Source organism: Scyliorhinus canicula, chromosome 14 (assembly GCF_902713615.1).
Source record: "Scyliorhinus canicula chromosome 14, sScyCan1.1, whole genome shotgun sequence".
NCBI lineage: Eukaryota > Metazoa > Chordata > Chondrichthyes > Carcharhiniformes > Scyliorhinidae > Scyliorhinus > Scyliorhinus canicula.
Window position 1 is genome coordinate 100719659 of NC_052159.1, and position 17700 is coordinate 100737358.

General features: G+C 43.2%; 1 protein-coding gene across 1 annotated transcript; it reads right to left on the reverse strand.

Annotated features, from left to right (window-relative positions):
* Positions 1-8672: 8672 nt before the first annotated feature.
* On the reverse strand, positions 8673-17570 carry LOC119977686 (collagenase 3-like). Its single transcript, XM_038818867.1, has 10 exons — positions 17412-17570; positions 17035-17291; positions 16139-16287; positions 13876-14001; positions 13224-13385; positions 11840-11966; positions 11118-11251; positions 10528-10687; positions 10334-10437; positions 8673-9288 (listed from the first exon to the last, which is right to left on the reverse strand). The coding sequence occupies exons 1-10, from the start codon at positions 17523-17525 to the stop codon at positions 9188-9190; spliced, it is 1434 nt and encodes a 477-aa protein (XP_038674795.1). The 5' UTR covers positions 17526-17570; the 3' UTR covers positions 8673-9187.
* Between the last annotated feature and the right edge of the window lie 130 nt (positions 17571-17700).

Consider the following 17700-nt stretch of genomic DNA (forward strand, 5'->3'; position numbering starts at 1 on the left):
CCCCCCAGTCTGCCGGTCCGGCTGTAGGACCCTCTTCTGAATCCTCGCCATCTTAACCGCCTAAAAAAATGACAAGATCAAGCATTCCACCCCCACAAAAATGCCTTTGATAGAAACACAGGTAGGCACTGGAATAGAAACAAAGGTGTGGCAAAGTATTCATCTCACCAATTGCACTCACCCAGCAAGAGAGAGGGAGACTGTCCCACCGCTGTTAAATCCCCCTTAACCCGACTCACTAAACTCATCAAATGTAACTTCCAGAGCCAAGCCCAATCCCGAGCTACCTGCACCCCTACGTATCTAAGATGAGAGCTGGCCAAACAAAATGGCAGAACCCCCAGATTAACCCCACTCCACGACAGAGTGACCGAAAACATTCACGTTTCTTCAAATTCAATTTGTACCTGTAGAAAGACCCAAACTGCCTTAATAGTCCCATTATGTCCCCCATCGCGGGGACTGGGTTCATAATGTACAATAAAAGGTCATCGGCATACAACGACAGCCCATGCTCTTCCCCCACGCCCATCATTATCCCCCTCCATTTATCTGAACGTCTCAAAGTGGTGGCCAACTGCTAAATCGCCAATGCGAATAGGAGAGAGGATATAGGGCACCGTTGCCTCCTTCCTCTATGTAACCGAAAATAACCCAAGCCAACATTATTCATCTGAACACTGGCCCTTGACTCCTTGCACAATAGTTTGACGCGCAGCACAAACTTAGGCCCGATCCCGAACCGTTCCAACAACATAGACAAGTATCTGAACTCTACCCTGTCAAAAGCCAGCTCAGCATCTAACACCACTATCATCTCTTGTTATCCCCCCCTATTCCTGCCTGAGAGAGGACCACATTTCAAGAAAGCTTATGGAATGCTTGCTTTCATTGGAGGGGGCATCAAGTATAAAAACTGGCAAGTCATGCACCAGTTGTATAGAGCCTTGGTAAGGCGCACTTGGAATATTGCGCACAATTCTGGTCGCCACACTACCAGAGGGATGTGGAGGCTTTGGAGAAAGTGTAGAGGAGGTTTACTACGATGTTGCCTGGTCTGGAGGGTGTTAGCTATGCGGAGAGGCTGAACAGACTCGGACTGTTTTCATTAGAAAGACGGAGGTTGAGGGGTGACCTGATTGGGGTCTACAAGATTATGAGGGGCATGGATAGAGTGGATGGGCAGGCACTCTTTCCCCAGGTGGAGGGGGCAGTCACTAGGGGTCATAGGTTTATGGTGGGGCAAAGTGTCATGAGAATGTCACTTTGAGAAATGTCTTGTCTGCTCATGTTACTGCAGTGATGTCAGAGTGTGGGTGGAGCTGAGCTCTGGCTCTGCTTTTTAGTTTCACTTTGAGAAAAGCTTGGGTGTGCCTGTGTTTTTTTGGTTTCGTTTTTTCAGTGTCGGAGCTGAAGCCAGACCAAGCAGGTGTACTGCTGTTCTCTCTGCCATGAAAAGACTATCTCGTGATCATTTGGTGAATTCAGAATTATAAATGTTTTCAGTAGTGAATGTAAACCTGTTGTGCTTCTGTTAAAAGGTGTTTCTTTTGTCTTCTGGATGTTGTTTGGGAAGTTATTAAGGATTACTTAGTGTTGTATTCTTTGGGGGTTGTATTTGAATTGATGGTTGCTAAGATGTTTACTGTTTGTTTTGAAAAGGTTAACTTGAGTTCATAGAATAAACATTATTTTGCTTTAAAAAATACTTTTCCATTTCTGCTGTACCACACCTGTAGAGTGGGCCGTGTGCTCCCCATACCACAATCTATTAGAAGTTGTGGGTCAGGTGAACTCCATGATACACTTTGGAGTTCACTGAACCCTGGCACATAACAAAAGTTTAGAGGAGAAGTGCGAGGCAGAGCTTTTACACAGAGGGTGGTGAGTGCCTGGAACGCGTTGCCAGGGGAGGTTGTGGAAGCAGATACATTAACAGCGTTCAAAAGGCATCTTGACAAATACATGGATAGGATGGGTGGAGAGGGATACACCACCAGGAAGTGCTGAGGGTTTTGGCCAGTACAGGCTTGCAGGGCCAAAGGGCCTGTTTCTGTGCTGCATTGTTCTTTGTATTCAGTTGACGCCACACATTGGAAGATAACTGCCTACCCTTCACAAAACACGTTTGATCCGCTCCAACCACCTATGGAAGACACCCCTCCAACCTGAGCAGCAGCTCCTTCACCAAAACTCTACATCCACATTTAACAATGAGATTGGCCGATACGACCCACACTCCACCAGGTCCTTATCCTTTTTGAACAGAATTGAAATGGACACCTGACTCATCGTCTCCGGGAGCAACCACGGGCCACCAAGCTCAAAGGCCTCCACCAGTGACAGCACCAATCGGTCCGCAAACTTCCGATAAAATTCCACCAGGAACCCATCCAGCCCCGGTGTCTTCCCTAACTGCTTGCTTCCTATTGCCTTCCTAACCTTCTTCACCCCCATCGGCTCCTCCAACTCTCCACCTCCACCATGGGACACGACAACCACTACAAAAACCCCACCATATCTGAATCATCCTCCAAAGGCTCCGAGCTGTACAACTTCTTATCAGACACTTCAACCGACTGCACCCCTCTCCCCGGTCTGCCACCACCTTCTCCACCTGGAAATGAATTTGTTTATTGATCAAGACTGCCAACCCCCCCGGGCCCTATTATCAAATCGCCAGTGGAACACCTGACTTACCCAGCCTTTACAAAACCTTACCTGATCCGTCACTTGGAAATGGGTCTCCTGGACCAGGACCATGTCAGCTCAGATTCTTTAAATGTGTAAAAACACTCAACCATTTCACCCGGCCTCCCAACCCATGGACATTCCATGTCACCAGCCGGATAAGGGGGCTCTTACCCCCGCCCCTTCCCCCCCCCCCCCCCCTGCTCTCAGCCACCACCCCTCCAGGGGATGTTCCCATCCCCCTCCGAGTTCCACAGCCTGAAGCTCACACAAGATGGCGCCGGTCCCCACCCAACGGCGGACCCACCCCTCATCCCTTGCCACCATCAGCCCACTAACCCCTTCCTCCCCTTCCCAGAAACCTCCCAACCATTTCCTCTTCAAACCATCTCCTTTCCAGCAATCCCCCTCTCCCCACCATTCACACTTTCTAGGCTCACCAGAGGTACCTGTAAAAGACAAAATTACCAGTTTTAGTGGATGAGGTGAAGTTCAGAGCAGTTAGTGTGAATTGCTGGATTCAGTGAAGTAATGGAGTTGAAATCCATACTAGATTGTTGCGGGAGATCAATCTCTACATCACCACAGGAACAATTCTGCTCCTTACCGGCAGGTTCTCCAGCAATCTCCTCAATCTCATTGAGGGTGGGGATCTCTGCCGTCCCTGCCCCGTGTCTGGACCTGCTCACATTTATTGTACATTGGTTTGGCCTGTTTTTTTAAATATAAATTTAGAGTACCCAATTCATTTTTTTCCAATTAAGGGGCAATTTAGCATGGCCAATTCACCTAGCCTGCTCATCTTTGGGTTGTGGGAGCAAAACCCATGCAAATACAGGGAGAATGTGCAAACTCCACATGGACAGTGCCCCAGATGGGATCAAACCTGGGACCTTGGCGCCGTGAGGCTGCTTGGCTAACCCACTGCGCCACCGTGCTGCCTCTGGTTTGGCCTGGTTGAGGACAAAAGAAAGAAATGCAATCGGACAGAATGGAGCAAGGATTGGGTAAAATACATGTCCCCTGTGTGTGGTGCGGCCTTCCCAGAAGGGACATAGATTGGTGTTGGAGCAACTAGACAGATGGGATGACAGTGTTGTGAAACTCTTGTTGAGAGAGTAAGTGTTGATCTGTGTTTCCGACCGAATGTGTGAGATCCCTGAAGAGGGTCGTTGTTTTGAGTCCATGGTGCCATGCTGGGAGTCTGATAGTGGAGGAAGCTGAGAGAGAACTTACCCTGGAGAATGGTCGAGATTATTAATCTGCATCCTGTACTGAATGCCACTTTGCGGGAGGGTAGCAGCCTTACTGCCCTCCTGGGCAACGATCTCTCAGGCTGGATAGGTGAGGTTGGCATGCTTTCCTGAGCCTTGAGTAGAGGGAATGCTGGTGGTCCCCGAATAACGCCTTGAGGGCCCTGGCACTGAAAGCTTGCGCTGTCTTCTTCTTAAGGCTGTTATCCTTTTCCCTTTGTGTTGCTGATGTTGTCGTGGGCAGGACAGAATGATATGAATGTGCTCGACTGGTGTTTAAGTATAGTGCCAGGAACTTTGAACCCATCCGTTGATGGTGGGTAGACCAATCAGCTGCCGGCCCGCCAGGAGTTTCAGAGGGGAGCTCGCCTGTATGTAATTATTGAGGTTCCAAGCACCGAATCTGGTGCGGAATCCCACCATTCTGGCCAGCGGGAAAGGTGCCGCCGGAGCCACCAGCCACCAGCCACCACACTTCTGGCAGAATTCTCCCATTTTCAGACAGGGAGATGATTTAGTTACTATCCCCGCGGATGCCCCAAACTTTTAAAAAGATATTTGTGTTCCCAGTAACCGACCTAAAGGCACGACAAGTTTCAAGACTAACAAGCAAGCTAAAAGCAACATCAACTGAAGGAATGCGGCGGTGATGTTGCAGTAATGTCACTGGACTCGTAATCCAGAGGCCCAGGCTAATGGGGGATCACAACTTTGAATCCTACCATAGCAACTGGCACAATTTCAATTCAATTAATAAAATCTGAAGTTAGAAAACTAGTCTGGGTACTGGGGCAATGAAAACAGTGTCATAAAAACACATCTGGTTGACTAATGCCCTTTAAGGTAGGTAATGGGGGGGACGGGGGTCAATAGAGCTGGCTTTGAAAGCAGACCAAGGCAGGCCAGCAGCAAGGTTCAATTCCCGTACCAGCCTCCCCGAACAGGCGCCGGAATGTGGCGGCTAGGGGCTTTTCACAGTAACTTCATTTGAAGCTTACTTGTGACAATAAGCGATTTTCATTTCATTTTTTTTTCCAGTAGCACAGGACTGGGATTTTCCTGCACTGGTACAGCCGGCAGGTCATTCAAATGTCCATCCACTTCGACGGGACCAAAAATGGTGGGAGGCCATGAAATCCCAATGATTGTTACCCAAGAGTTGGAAGTGTTTTATTCGTTCTAACTTTTCCTGGTGGCTATCCTGTGAAGAGAATGGGAACAATTTGAAGTCTCTGATTTCAATTCTGGGCCATTGTCGAAGCGATGGAGAAATATAAGGAACACCTGGTGCCGGCATCAGATGAGAAAGGCGTAAGTGAGAAGTTTAGGAGCTTCTTCCTACACAGGAATGAACCTACCCCTCACTGCTTCTGACAGTGTGCGATCGTTAGAAATCGTTGACATGGGGGCGGCATGTGGCGCAGTGGTTAGCACTGGGACTGCAGTGCTGAGGACCCGGATTCGAATCTTGGCAGACGAGATATCTCAAATACAGGCAAAACTGTACAGAATAGATTCAGAATAGGTCAGTTGAGGAGCCAGAGTCCCTCGCTTAAATGCTGGATCAATCCAAAAATGAGGTAGCACAGCGAGTGAGGAAAAGAAGGCATGATCATATTAATAAGAAGGGTATGAATATTGGTCGCACATCCCAAAGTATAACGATTAAGACTAACAGCTTGATATGGATTTAATTGAGCCAAGCAAAAGCAAGTCAGCCAAAGCAGAGCCTATAAATTTAAGATATCTCATCTGCCAAGATAAATGGTTATAAAATTATATGTTATCAGAATATTCTATATCTGCTTATGTGAAGCCCTCACTGTGGATGGGTGAGGTGTACCCAATTTTTTTTTCCCTAATTAAGGGACAATTTAGCGTGGCCAATCCACCTAACCTGCACATCTTTGGATTGTGAGAGTGAAACTAGCGCATACATGGGGAGAATGTGCAAACGCCACACGGGCAGTGACCCAGGGCTGGGATTCGAACCCAGATTACTACAGTAGCTGTTACAGAAACTCTTTCCACTACCTCAAAGGATGAGGTTTCCATTCTCTCAATGTACAGCCTATATGGGTGGCACAGTGGTTAGCACTGCTGCCTCACAACTCCAGGGACAAAGGTTCAATTTCAGCCATGGTGACTGTCTATGTGGAGTTTGCACTTTCTCACCATGTTTGCATGGATTTGCTCCAGGTGCTCCGGTTTCCTCCTACAGTCTAAAGATGTGCAGGTTAGGTGGATTGGCCATGCTGTATTGTCCCTCGGTGTCCAAAGGTTAGGTGGGGTTGCTGGGTTACGGGGATAGGGTGGATGTGGGAGCCTAGGTAGGGTGTTCTTTCCAAGGGCTGGTGTAGACTCGATGGGAGGAATGGCCACCTTCTGAGCTGTAAATTCTATATGATCCTATATGTGACAATATGCAAAGGATCCTATAGATCAGTGGAAGATGTGTTTGAATGCCACATATTTTGAAACTTGGTTCTCCCTGATTTATGGGTAGAAGAAAATTCCATCAACAGATAACTTCTGGCTGACAAACCTCAGCCCTGTTCCCATGGAAAAGGATCTCACCAAACAGTTGCAGAGAAGCATTACAAAGAGTTATATGTCTCTATAAGAGTTCCCTTTAAGCAGATAAAGAGACAAATGTGATGCCTAGAGAAAACTGAAAGAGCTCTGCAATACTTTAGCTCTTGTGGCACAGATAGCTTTTGCCAAAATTCCCTCTCCTCTCCAAAGTATTTGATCGCATTATTGCATCGCAAGTCCATGCCACTCTTTCCTGGGACTCCATTTTTGTACCCATCCACTCAGATTTCCAGTTCTAAACTAACAAAGGTCATCGGTTTCCGAAAGAAAGCACTGAGAGGGGTAGTAGAATTTCATTATCAGTGGTAAAATGGAGTTTAAAATCAGCCCAGCGGTAAAACAAAGGGTCCATAAAATCATGCTCATCATAACACCAGCAGGGTAACAGGGTAGCAGGGTAGCATGGTGGTTAGCATAAATGCTTCACAGCTCCAGGGTCCCAGGTTCGATTCCACGGGCAACAGGGTAGCATGGTGGTTAGCATAAATGCTTCACAGCTCCAGGGTCCCAGGTTCGATTCCCGGCTGGGTCACTGTCTGTGTGGAGTCTGCACGTCCTCCCCCTGTGTGCGTGGGTTTCCTCCGGGTGCTCCGGTTTCCTCCCACAGTCCAAAGATGTGCGGGTTAGGTGGATTGGCCATGCTAAATTGCCTGTAGTGTCCTAATAAAAGTAAGGTTAAGGGGGGGGGTTGTTGGGTTACAGGTATAGGGTGGATACGTGGGTTTGAGTAGAGTGATCATGGCTCGGCACAACATTGAGGGCCGAAGGGCCTGTTCTGTGCTGTACTGTTCTATGTTCTATGTTCTATGTAAAACAAAGAAACTGATCTGTAAATGCCATGCAACAATTGCCTTAAAGGATTTTGTTTGGCTGCATTCTATGTCAATGGCACTAAAGTGCTCATCCAAGCTGGTATGTCAAGCATCCACACCATATTGTGATGGTCACTACTGAGTTGGGCTGCTCATGTAGCCAGAATTCCTGACACTCGCTTATCTCTTCTATGGAGAGCTTGATATTGTCTTCGAGTCCTTGGAGAAGCTCACCCAGGATTTCTGCATTGGGCTCAACCAAATAAAAAATGGTGCGGTTTTCTTAGAAAGAAAGTGTGTATCAGAGGCAGAGAGAAATCGCAAGGAGTGGAACCTTCCCGGTTTAAATTGTCCCTGACAGTCACCCATGTCCTCACAAGAGCCCTATCAAGGTCCCCAGATGACGAACATGGTCATCTTCACCTCCGGGGGCAGACAATACGATTTCAATGTCAATTGGTGAGGTGAGAATAATGAGGGTGTCATGTATTTACTGATGAAAATAGTATTGGAATAATTTCCAGTCACAAAATCCTGGGTTGCTTATAGAAATGAGGCTTCCTTGGTTCAGGCTCGGCTCGGACTAAAATGGCAGCTGGTGGAAAGTGGATGGGAAATCCTTCCTTGTGGGTTTGGTTTCACTATGACCCTGTTCTCAACCAAAAAATGCGGCAAAGTAGAGACCAAGATTATCATTGTGTACCATTGTAAGAAATGTTCTTTACTGCAAAATTATGAGGGCATAGACAGAGTGGACAGTCAGTTTCTTTTTCCCAGGGTAGAGGGGTCAATTACTCGGGGGCATAGGTTTAAGGTGCGAGGGGCAAGGTTTAGAGAAGATGTACGAGGCAAGTTTTTCACACAGAGGGTAGTGGGTGCCTGGAACTCGCTGCCGGAGGAGGTGGTGGAAGCAGGGACGATAGTGACATTTAAGGGGCATCTTGGCAAGTACATCAATGGGATGAGAATAGAGGGATACGGACCCCGGATTTTAGTTTAGACAGGCAGCACAGTCGGCGCAGGCGTGGAGGGCCGAAGGGCCTGTTCCTGTTCTGTACTTTTCTTTGTTCTTTGTTCTTTGTAACATACACAGCAATAGAAAGAAGGTGATAGGAAGACAGCATACCAAAAGATACAAATACCTGACAAAAGGCAATAAAAATCTAATAATTTCTCAACCCCCTGAGGATTCGGGGTTCCGGAAGCCCCAATTTAAAAAAACAATGGTTTAAACATGTTCTTAAAGTAGTTTCACGTTCATTTAATTAAAAAATATTTGAATGCACTAAAATGCGAATGATGTGTGACACAAACCACAAAGTTTCAGAAAGCAAATGAAATTTCATAGCATTTTATTTACAATAGAATAGGTGAAAATGAGGGATTCCATTTCCTATATTCCTACACTTCATTCATTCAGGAAAACATTTTTGCCAAAGATACATTCTTCAAAATGCACATAATGACATTGAATAAAAATACTTTCATGGCATAACCATAGAATTTCCACATATACACATATAGTGCAATGAATATCAAAATATAAATAATTAAAACTTATTTAAACTAAATATCTCACAAAGCAATACAATAAATAACATGTAGAAATGACAAATACAAAACAATATTAAATTATTTCAAACAGTGCATCAGTTTGCAATAGCTCTTCAATACAATACAATATGGAACCATTAAAAATTGCTAAACTGAAAGGCTTGTTTATAATCTGTTTAATATGGCTGATTAGTTATTGATGGTCCAACAAATCTAAAATTTTGGCATATGTGTGTTAGATCAGTTAATGGCTAGGGGCTACCAACTTTGGAAAGGATGTATCTAACACCCCACCCACTGGTTGATTCTGTCAATCTGAAGCACTCGTTTCTCTCTGATGTTGTACAGGAACTGAGCTGGTCCACGGAAGAAGTAAATATATCCTATAAAACAGAATAGAAAAGATAAGCTTCACCTCAAACTCTTAATTCTCATTATACTCAAATAATGTACAAGGGATAAAAGGAATTGCTCCACTCCAACATTCAATGTTCTTACACTAACTGACGGTATGAAGACCTTTCAATGTTGTGAAGGCCATAAAAATTAAAAAGTCAAATAAATGTGTTGACAATCCACACACACAATGCGCACATGCAAGCACACACTTCCAGCAGGGGTCACTAAATAGCAACTAAGAGCAGAATAATAATTGATTTTACTGTGCCTGAACCAGAGGCTTTGAACAAACTTGTACGGTGGTCAGTTAGCTCAGTTGGAGGATGGCTGATTCATGATGTGGAGCATCGCCAACAGTGCAAGTTCAAATCCCGTACTGGCTGAGGTTATCCATGAAGGATAACCTTCATGATATATAACCTTCAAGGCTCTCAACCTTATCCCTCACCTGAGATGCGATGACCCTCCATTAAATCACTGCCAGTCAGCTCTCTCAAAAGGGGAGAGCAGTCTATGGGCTTGGGGATTATGGCGACTTTATTCATTTCATTTCACTGTATAATTATACTGCCCAACCTGAGATCACATCACTGTACGGACCAGGGAGCAAACAAGGACCTTCATGATCTATGTAGCTCATGTGCCTATTGTCTTAACTCACTTAGCATTAAGAAACACTGTGCAGTATTTACTGAATATTTGGCAGGGTTTTCTGGCCCTGAAGGAATTTGAATTCAATTAACAAATCTTCCTCTCTCGCCAAAGTCAACCTGGACATAGGTTCCCTTCCCGGAAGGAGGATGGGCGAGCCATGCAAATTGCCATTGATTTCCACGGGACCAGAAGATGCCAGCAATGGCCAACGATGAGCGGTCTCTGAAAATCCACCATCTAGGGGCTCGGAAATTTGACCATTTTGTGTCCTTATTCATTGCAAGGTCAGTTAAATGTTACCTTTGTACTAGAAATTGGCACATTAATATTTGGACTATCTCCTAATACTTAAATGAATATTTGCTTTCAAATTACCATGCTGTTCAAATGCTGCATCCACTCTTGCAGGGAGTCCTGGCCAGTCGTCTGTTATGAGGTGTGGGTAACCTTCATCCATGGCTCGTTTGGTTTCATCAAAACTGGAAGGAGAAGCACATACTTTATGTAAACAATGAGACAGTGATGAAAAACTATTGCCATAAATATTCATGTCAGGAATGAACCATTACCTCCAATACTGGTCTCCTGCAAAGAATAACGTCTTTGATGTTGTCCTAATATGAACAGCTGCATCTATTTTCCTGACGGAGCTTGGAATGCCGAATCGACGGATGTTCTTTGGATAACCTGGCATGACATCATAGCCATTGATGGCCCAGTATTTGCTTCCTATAGGATTTCAAAAATTATGTTGTTATCATTTGAATATTAGTAAATGGGTATATTCCTTAACCTCACTGTCTCCTCATGTAGACACCATTTCTTGACCAAGATGCTGGACAACCATCCTAGTTCCAATCCTCTCCTGATCCTGCACTCACACTGATTTCTTTTTACAGTTCTACAGAAATTATTCTCCCTCCCTTGTTGGCTCTGTCTGATGAACCTCAGCATTACACTGCATTACACTTCACCACAGGCACAATCCGAAATAAAATTATCGTTTCAAATTCCAATCTTGGAAAACGTGTTGTAAAAATTTGAATTTAGCCCAAGTTCCAGAAAACTATGCACCTCTTCACTGTAACATTGTTGTCTCCAGCACTACACCAGCCCAGAAAACACTGTTATTTAGCAAAGAAAAGTAACAGTACTCAACCTTGAATAACAACAAGGAAATCCCTCTCAAAATTTTCATACGCAGCATCAATCTTTGCAGGAACCTTTGGCCAGAATGAGTTAAGTAAAGTCAGTTGAGCCTCAGGCATTTGTGGATGTCTCCTCCAGAAAAATCTAATGAATAACAAAGGATTTATTAGAATATCTCAGAAGTAATCCACTGCTGAACTACATTCTCAGCACATACCCCCACCTTAAGTTGCCATACTTAATTTGTTTTGTGACATCAAATTTCTGTTTTTCCAGTTCTTAGTAGATTCTTTTACCAAATAAAAGCAGACTGATCACAGGGCAGTGTGAATCCTCTACTGTATTACAAAGGTGACTACATTTCATTGCCGCCAAAGCCTGTTGGGGAAATCTGAGATCATAAAAGGCTTGATATAAATGCAAGCCCTTGCTAAGGACTTTTACTCAATAACCAGTCACAGGTTATTATAGGTTGGATTGGTTTTTGACATACCCAATGAAGCATTTTGGTCTGAATCATCATCACTTCCATAGATCTCAATGAAACAGGAACCCAGAATGTAGAGATTTGCAGTTTAAACAAAAAAACATACCTAGCATTCGAATGTAATAAGGCAGGAACATTTACCAAACGAATACCCAAATACTTTTGCTAAAGCTTTTCCGATATGAAATTGTATCAATAGAAATGTTGTGGGATATTCAACATAGGATATTCAACAGATTTTATACCTGTCTTTGAAAAATAGCATTTCTCCTCGAAGTCCAGCAACTGCATCAAAGGACAAGTAAGGATCACATTTTTCTGGTGTCTTTGGTGGTTGTGGTCTGGGGTTTGGGATGATCTCATTTGATGCACCTTGTGTAAAGTAACGACAAATCTTACTAAACAATGTAGAAATACTGTTCAAGGCAGAGTTAGTAATTCCAGATGTGAGTCCAATTCTAATTAAAGTACATTAACTCTAGGGGTAGAACTTTAAGGAGTGTCCGCGTGTAACAAACTACTGGTGACTCTCGGAAACCCATTGCCATTTAACGCTGACTTGAGCGTTGATTGGCAGCGGTCTGGACTTTCAGTTCCACCCATGAGACTTGATGGTGAATCTGATTGACCAGCAGCTCTCCAACCCCTCCAGGCACAGCGCCGCAGTGGCCAGAAGAGATACTGCAGTGCTCTGCCTTAAACTAAGTACATGGGGCTCCCGGGGACAAGATGGTAGGGGATGCCCTGGGGAGTCAGGAAGGGCGTAATCACATTGTCAGGGGTGGGAGGGGGAGCAGGTCCAAGTTCCATGAGGGGAGGGTTTTGGAGGACTTCAGATTGAAGCATTCCCCCCCCCCCCCCACTTCTTGCCCAAGGTGGAGAAAAGCTTTTTTCTCTATTTCCCCACCCTACCTGCAGCCTAAAGATTGACTAAAGGGTCTTAACAAGTGGAAGGGCGGGTTTCCTGCCCAAGGCCCTGTCCACCCAACCATGAACTTGCATGTCGGTCAGGACTTCAGGGGGAATACAGCCGGGACAATTTTACATTCTCCCCCCCCCCCCCCCCCCCTCCCCTTTGCGGAGAGAGTAAAACCTCTGTCCCCAGATCTGCTGCATTTCAATACCTTCTTCATGGAAGCTGAGTCTTTGATAGATGTCCCTAATTAAACTTGTTTTGCTCCCTTTCCATCTCCTCAGCAGTCAGGTGTGATGTCAGGAGATAAACTAAGAGCCCTCAACAGTTGAAATAGATGTCTGGTTCAGATAGTGGGCGGTACAATGTGGGAAAACTGCAGATTTTTATTTCTGAGTTTATTTCCAGGGCTGTAGCATCAATTCAATTGTCAACAAGATGCGAGCACTGAGAGGTTACCAGGAGTGGGTAAGCCCCATGTGTAATCAACCCTGTCCAATAGCAGTAATTTAAATGCAACACCAGCAAGCTTTAATATTTTAATTTACAGCAAGCTTATTCTGAATAAATTGTCATTTAGAAAGATAATTCATTCTTTATATTTCAGTAAGATCACATGATATTATCACCTTGATACAGTAACAGCTCTTTAATTATCTATATGGTCAGGAATTGTTTAGGAAAGAGTATTTCTGCCTTTATTTGAGGCTACCTACCATACAGAGCTTGGATTCCACTCACATCATCCTGAGAAAGCTGCAACTCATTCATATTTACAAAGGTATACGTGGGGTACATCAAAGCCCCAGGGTCACGAGAGTGAGCCAATCCCAGTGCATGGCCAAATTCATGAGCAGCCACAAGGAACAAGTTATATCCTAAATAAAAAATCACAAAGCAGCAAATTTAAAATCTGGTCAAACTCATTCCTCTCTGGTGCTTATTTAAAGTGATGATAAACCGACAAAAAAATCTAAATATTAATCGAATGGTATGCAACAGGAATATGTGCAGCCGGAATATGAACTTTAATCCTCAATTTCATGGAAAGACTGTGAATGGTTCATACCTTACAATAGTATTATGCATTTTAAATATGTTCCCAAATGTATTACCAAATGCAACTGGCCAGATATTCAGAACTAGATATAAGTCACAGTAAAAAGCTCTAGAAAATTTATAATCTCATGCCATTCCTTGGTGACATAAAATAAAATTGTAATTCTCAAGGCTCCGCTTAAGTGGGCATGGGAAAATCTTACCTCAATATATTACACAGTAAAAATACTCATAACATTACTAGCTAATAGCTATGCAAATTGGTTTCCTTTGTATTTTTGCCACTAATTATGTTAACAATTTCTGTACCATTTGATCCCATTGTCCAGGTTTCATCTTCATCAAAGTGGGTGTCTCCTCCAATGCCTGCTGCAGGAGGAAAAGCATGGGCCAGTAATCCATTAGCTCCGTCAAATGGATAATTGTCGCCATGTTCTGAAAATAATGGAACAAAGAACCGTCAAGGTGAATTCAGCAGCTGTGACTGGCTGACAATATGCAAAATTTAGCAAATAAAGTTAAATATACATAAAATAAGAAATTTCCATTGTTCACCAGTTTTTGCATTGCCCAATGGTTACTAGCAATGGCAACACGGTAGCATAGTGGTTAGCACAGTTACTTCACGGCTCCAGAGTCCCAGGTTCAATTCCCGACTTGGGTCACTGCCTGTGTGGAGTCTGCACGTTCTCCCCATGTGTGCGTGGGTTTCCTCCGGATGGTCCGGTTTCCTCCCACAGTCCAAAGATGTGCGGGTTAGGTGGGGCCATGCTAAATTGCCCTTAGTGTCCAATAAGGTTAAGTGGGGGTTACTGTGTTACGGGGACAGGGTAGAGATGTGGGCTTGAGTGGGGTGCTCTTTGTAAGGGCCGGTGCAGATTCGATGGGCCGAATGGCCTCCTTCTGCTCTATAAATTCTATGATTCTATCAGGTGAGCACCTTGTTAAGTGCACCAGCCAGGTTGCCACTCCTGCAGTGGAATGCCAGGTCCATTTGTCTACTTTAAGGGAACCAGCGTCATTAGCATGCTGTAGGCACCCTATGAGTATATTACTGAACCTCACAGTCTCCAAGCCAGTACTGTAATGGTGGCCTGTAGACCCACTCTTCAGAACTGCAATTGATTATTTAGGCCCTCAAGTATACTCCGTCATTCAATGAAATCCTGGCTGATTTTCAAGCCAGCTCCACATCTCAGCCTTTGCATCATACTTTGTAATACCATTGGTTAAAAAGTGTATATCAATATCAGATTTAAAATATAAATGACATTCCCCCTTGTTGGCTGTACAGCATATTGTTTTTATAGAACTATCCCAGAGACACTCGCTGCACTTTTGATATGTGCTAGCCTGCTTACTTCAATTTGTATAAGTTGAAACCATTTTATGTTTCTCTGATCTGTGCATTTATACACGTTTCCATTTCACAGCTGCTATGGGGCCGACACACAACTCCTAATTCACTTAATAATTTTTCTAATTCTTGATTCGACCCATAAAATCTGCACTGCCTGCTTACCTTTTGTTATATCCCAACTTCCCTTTGAAGTGTTTTTCTTAAACACTGAAGACTATTCCTCCCCCCTCTACCATTTTCCCTGTCGACATTATAAACTAATATATTGAGTCCAAGTCCTGACCTTTTTGTAACCAGTCTCAGTGGTGGTTACTAGACTGTAATCTCCAAGTTGATTTTGTGCCTGCAATTCATTCAATCTTCTGTATACTTCATGAAAAACATTAATTTGAGCCATGCTTCCTGATTTTGTCCTTTGCTGTAACATTTTAATCACATCTATTTCTTAATTATCTCTTCTGGTTTAATTACTTCCCTTTCTCTGTAGTACCTAACACTTACTGTTACTCAACCCCTTTGCTTTCAGGCTATTATGTCTGTTACCGTTTCCACTTGAGCCCTCCCTCCAATTAAAGTCCTTATTAAAGTCCTTGTGACCATCCTATTTATCTTTTCCTCTAGGACCTGGTCTCATTCACGTAGAGTCAGTCCCAATGGTGCAGTTCTTTCCAATGCCAGTATGGACGCCTGTGTCCCATGAAACATAACCCTCTGTCCCACACCTCTCCTTTAGCCATGCATTCACCACCTTAATCTGTGTATCTAACCCAAATTTGCATGTGAGTCCAGAAGTTGTAACCCTAAAGTTTGGTTATTTCATTTAGTTTTTACTTCTCTCCAAACAGAATTTCTTGTCTTCTCTTCCTTACGCTATTGGTCCCAAACATGGACTGGATGCTCCCCTTCCCTCTTCCCTCAAAGGTTTTGAACAAATTGGAAATGTAATCCCATGAATAAATAATTGAATGCATTTTCAGAATGGCAGAGATCTACTGTGTGTGTGTGAACTTCTATTCTTACTAAATTGTGAATGGCCTACAACATCAAACAACCATTAAACCATGATTGTGTATGTAGTATTTCCCTGGAATTTAATTTATACTGTTTATTTGTCTTTTATTTTTTGCTGTAAGATTGTTCACAAAATGATAAGAAATCTTGATATCTAAATTCACCCAAAAAGCAGTAATAATGTAAAAATTTTTTTGATACCTCGAGCCCCAAATGAGATCATGATGTCAGCTTCTCCTTCAAAGATTCTGGTGAACTTCAAAGGCGTGATGTCACTCCAAATCTTCAGAGCTCTCGAAATCGCGGTGTCCACATCGGTAGATGAAATGTCCGGGGTGTAGTTTACAATTCTTTATTGAAGAAAATGGAAAGTAAATTTTATGCGAAATGTTATGGACGAAATCTTGCTGGAGCAGGGCATCCTGCAAATTATGTCATTGGTAGACTTTTTTCCCACATAGATCCGCTCCGAAATATCCTATTCTGTTGGGAATGATAATGTGGGGAATCTGGGACCGCAGTGAACTTACACACCAGTGATGCATGTCTACAACCATACGATTTAGTATTGACAAAGGTTTAGAGGAACAAAGGAGAAAGAAGGTGAATTATAGAGTCAAATCAGTGACAGAAGAGAGAAGAAAAACTGAAACGAATTGTAAGAATTTTTAAAAAAGAAGTGTTACATTAAGTATTTTGAAATCTACAAGTAGAATTTACTACATGAATGAATTAAACTGAACAGTCTCAACCATTCCTTTCAGGGACACAGACTGATTGGCATTGAATTAACGATTCACACAAAATTAGTAAGTTACTTAAAGTCTTAATTACCAGCCATAAACGTTGGCAGTGAATTTAGTGGTCAATTCAGCTGCAAATCCAATAAATTCATAAAAATAATGCCAAAAGTAAATTACAAAGTTCTGCAAATCAAACAGCAAGTTCTGTAGTTTTACAATTCTAATCCCCTGAACTTGCTGGGCCATTTGTGAATTATTAACAGCGTGTATCTTTAACACACCTTTAATTTTACAGCAACACTGGACCCAATCAACTCCGGAAATGATGCTTTGAAATACCATGGGAAATATTACCTGTATGTTATTTTGTTCTTTTTCCATTTAATCGTTCCTGGAAAGTGATTATATTCAGCAACATCAGGGACTCCACATCGAGGTTGCTCCATGATTCCCATAGTTGCAGAATCCAGATTTCCAGTTATCTCAAGACCAAAGAATTCTTGCATTTTCTTGATCTTATTGGATAGGGAACTCTTCGATTTATAGTCTCTGCTCTTTGAAGCAAACCCTGCTGAACTGTCTTCGAGTTTGTAAAATTGGTTCAAATAGGTCTTTAATAAAATAAAAATATTAACGTTATTAGTCTTGACTTTATCTGTGAAAAGAAGAAAGATTAATCTGCTGAAACTCATTGAACAGTTGTCTTGTGTTAGTTACATTCCACACCGTACCTCTGCTAATTGCCAATCCTCTTCATTTTTCTCTATTTCTGAAAGTAGTGGAACAGCAGATGAAAAAGTTACAGAAAATAAAACCATCAACACTGAAAAGTAAAGGTGCTTCATCTTTCTGTTCTCAACTGAAAATTGAGAGAGAAATGTCTACCTCTGATTCTCTCCATGCAGCTTTTATAGTGTTGTCTTTCCCAAGTTATGTTAATTATAGAATGATTCAGATTTGAGTAAGAGCTAAAACCACAGCCCTGTCATGAGTTGTTAAGCAAAGCCAGGAAGTCCATTA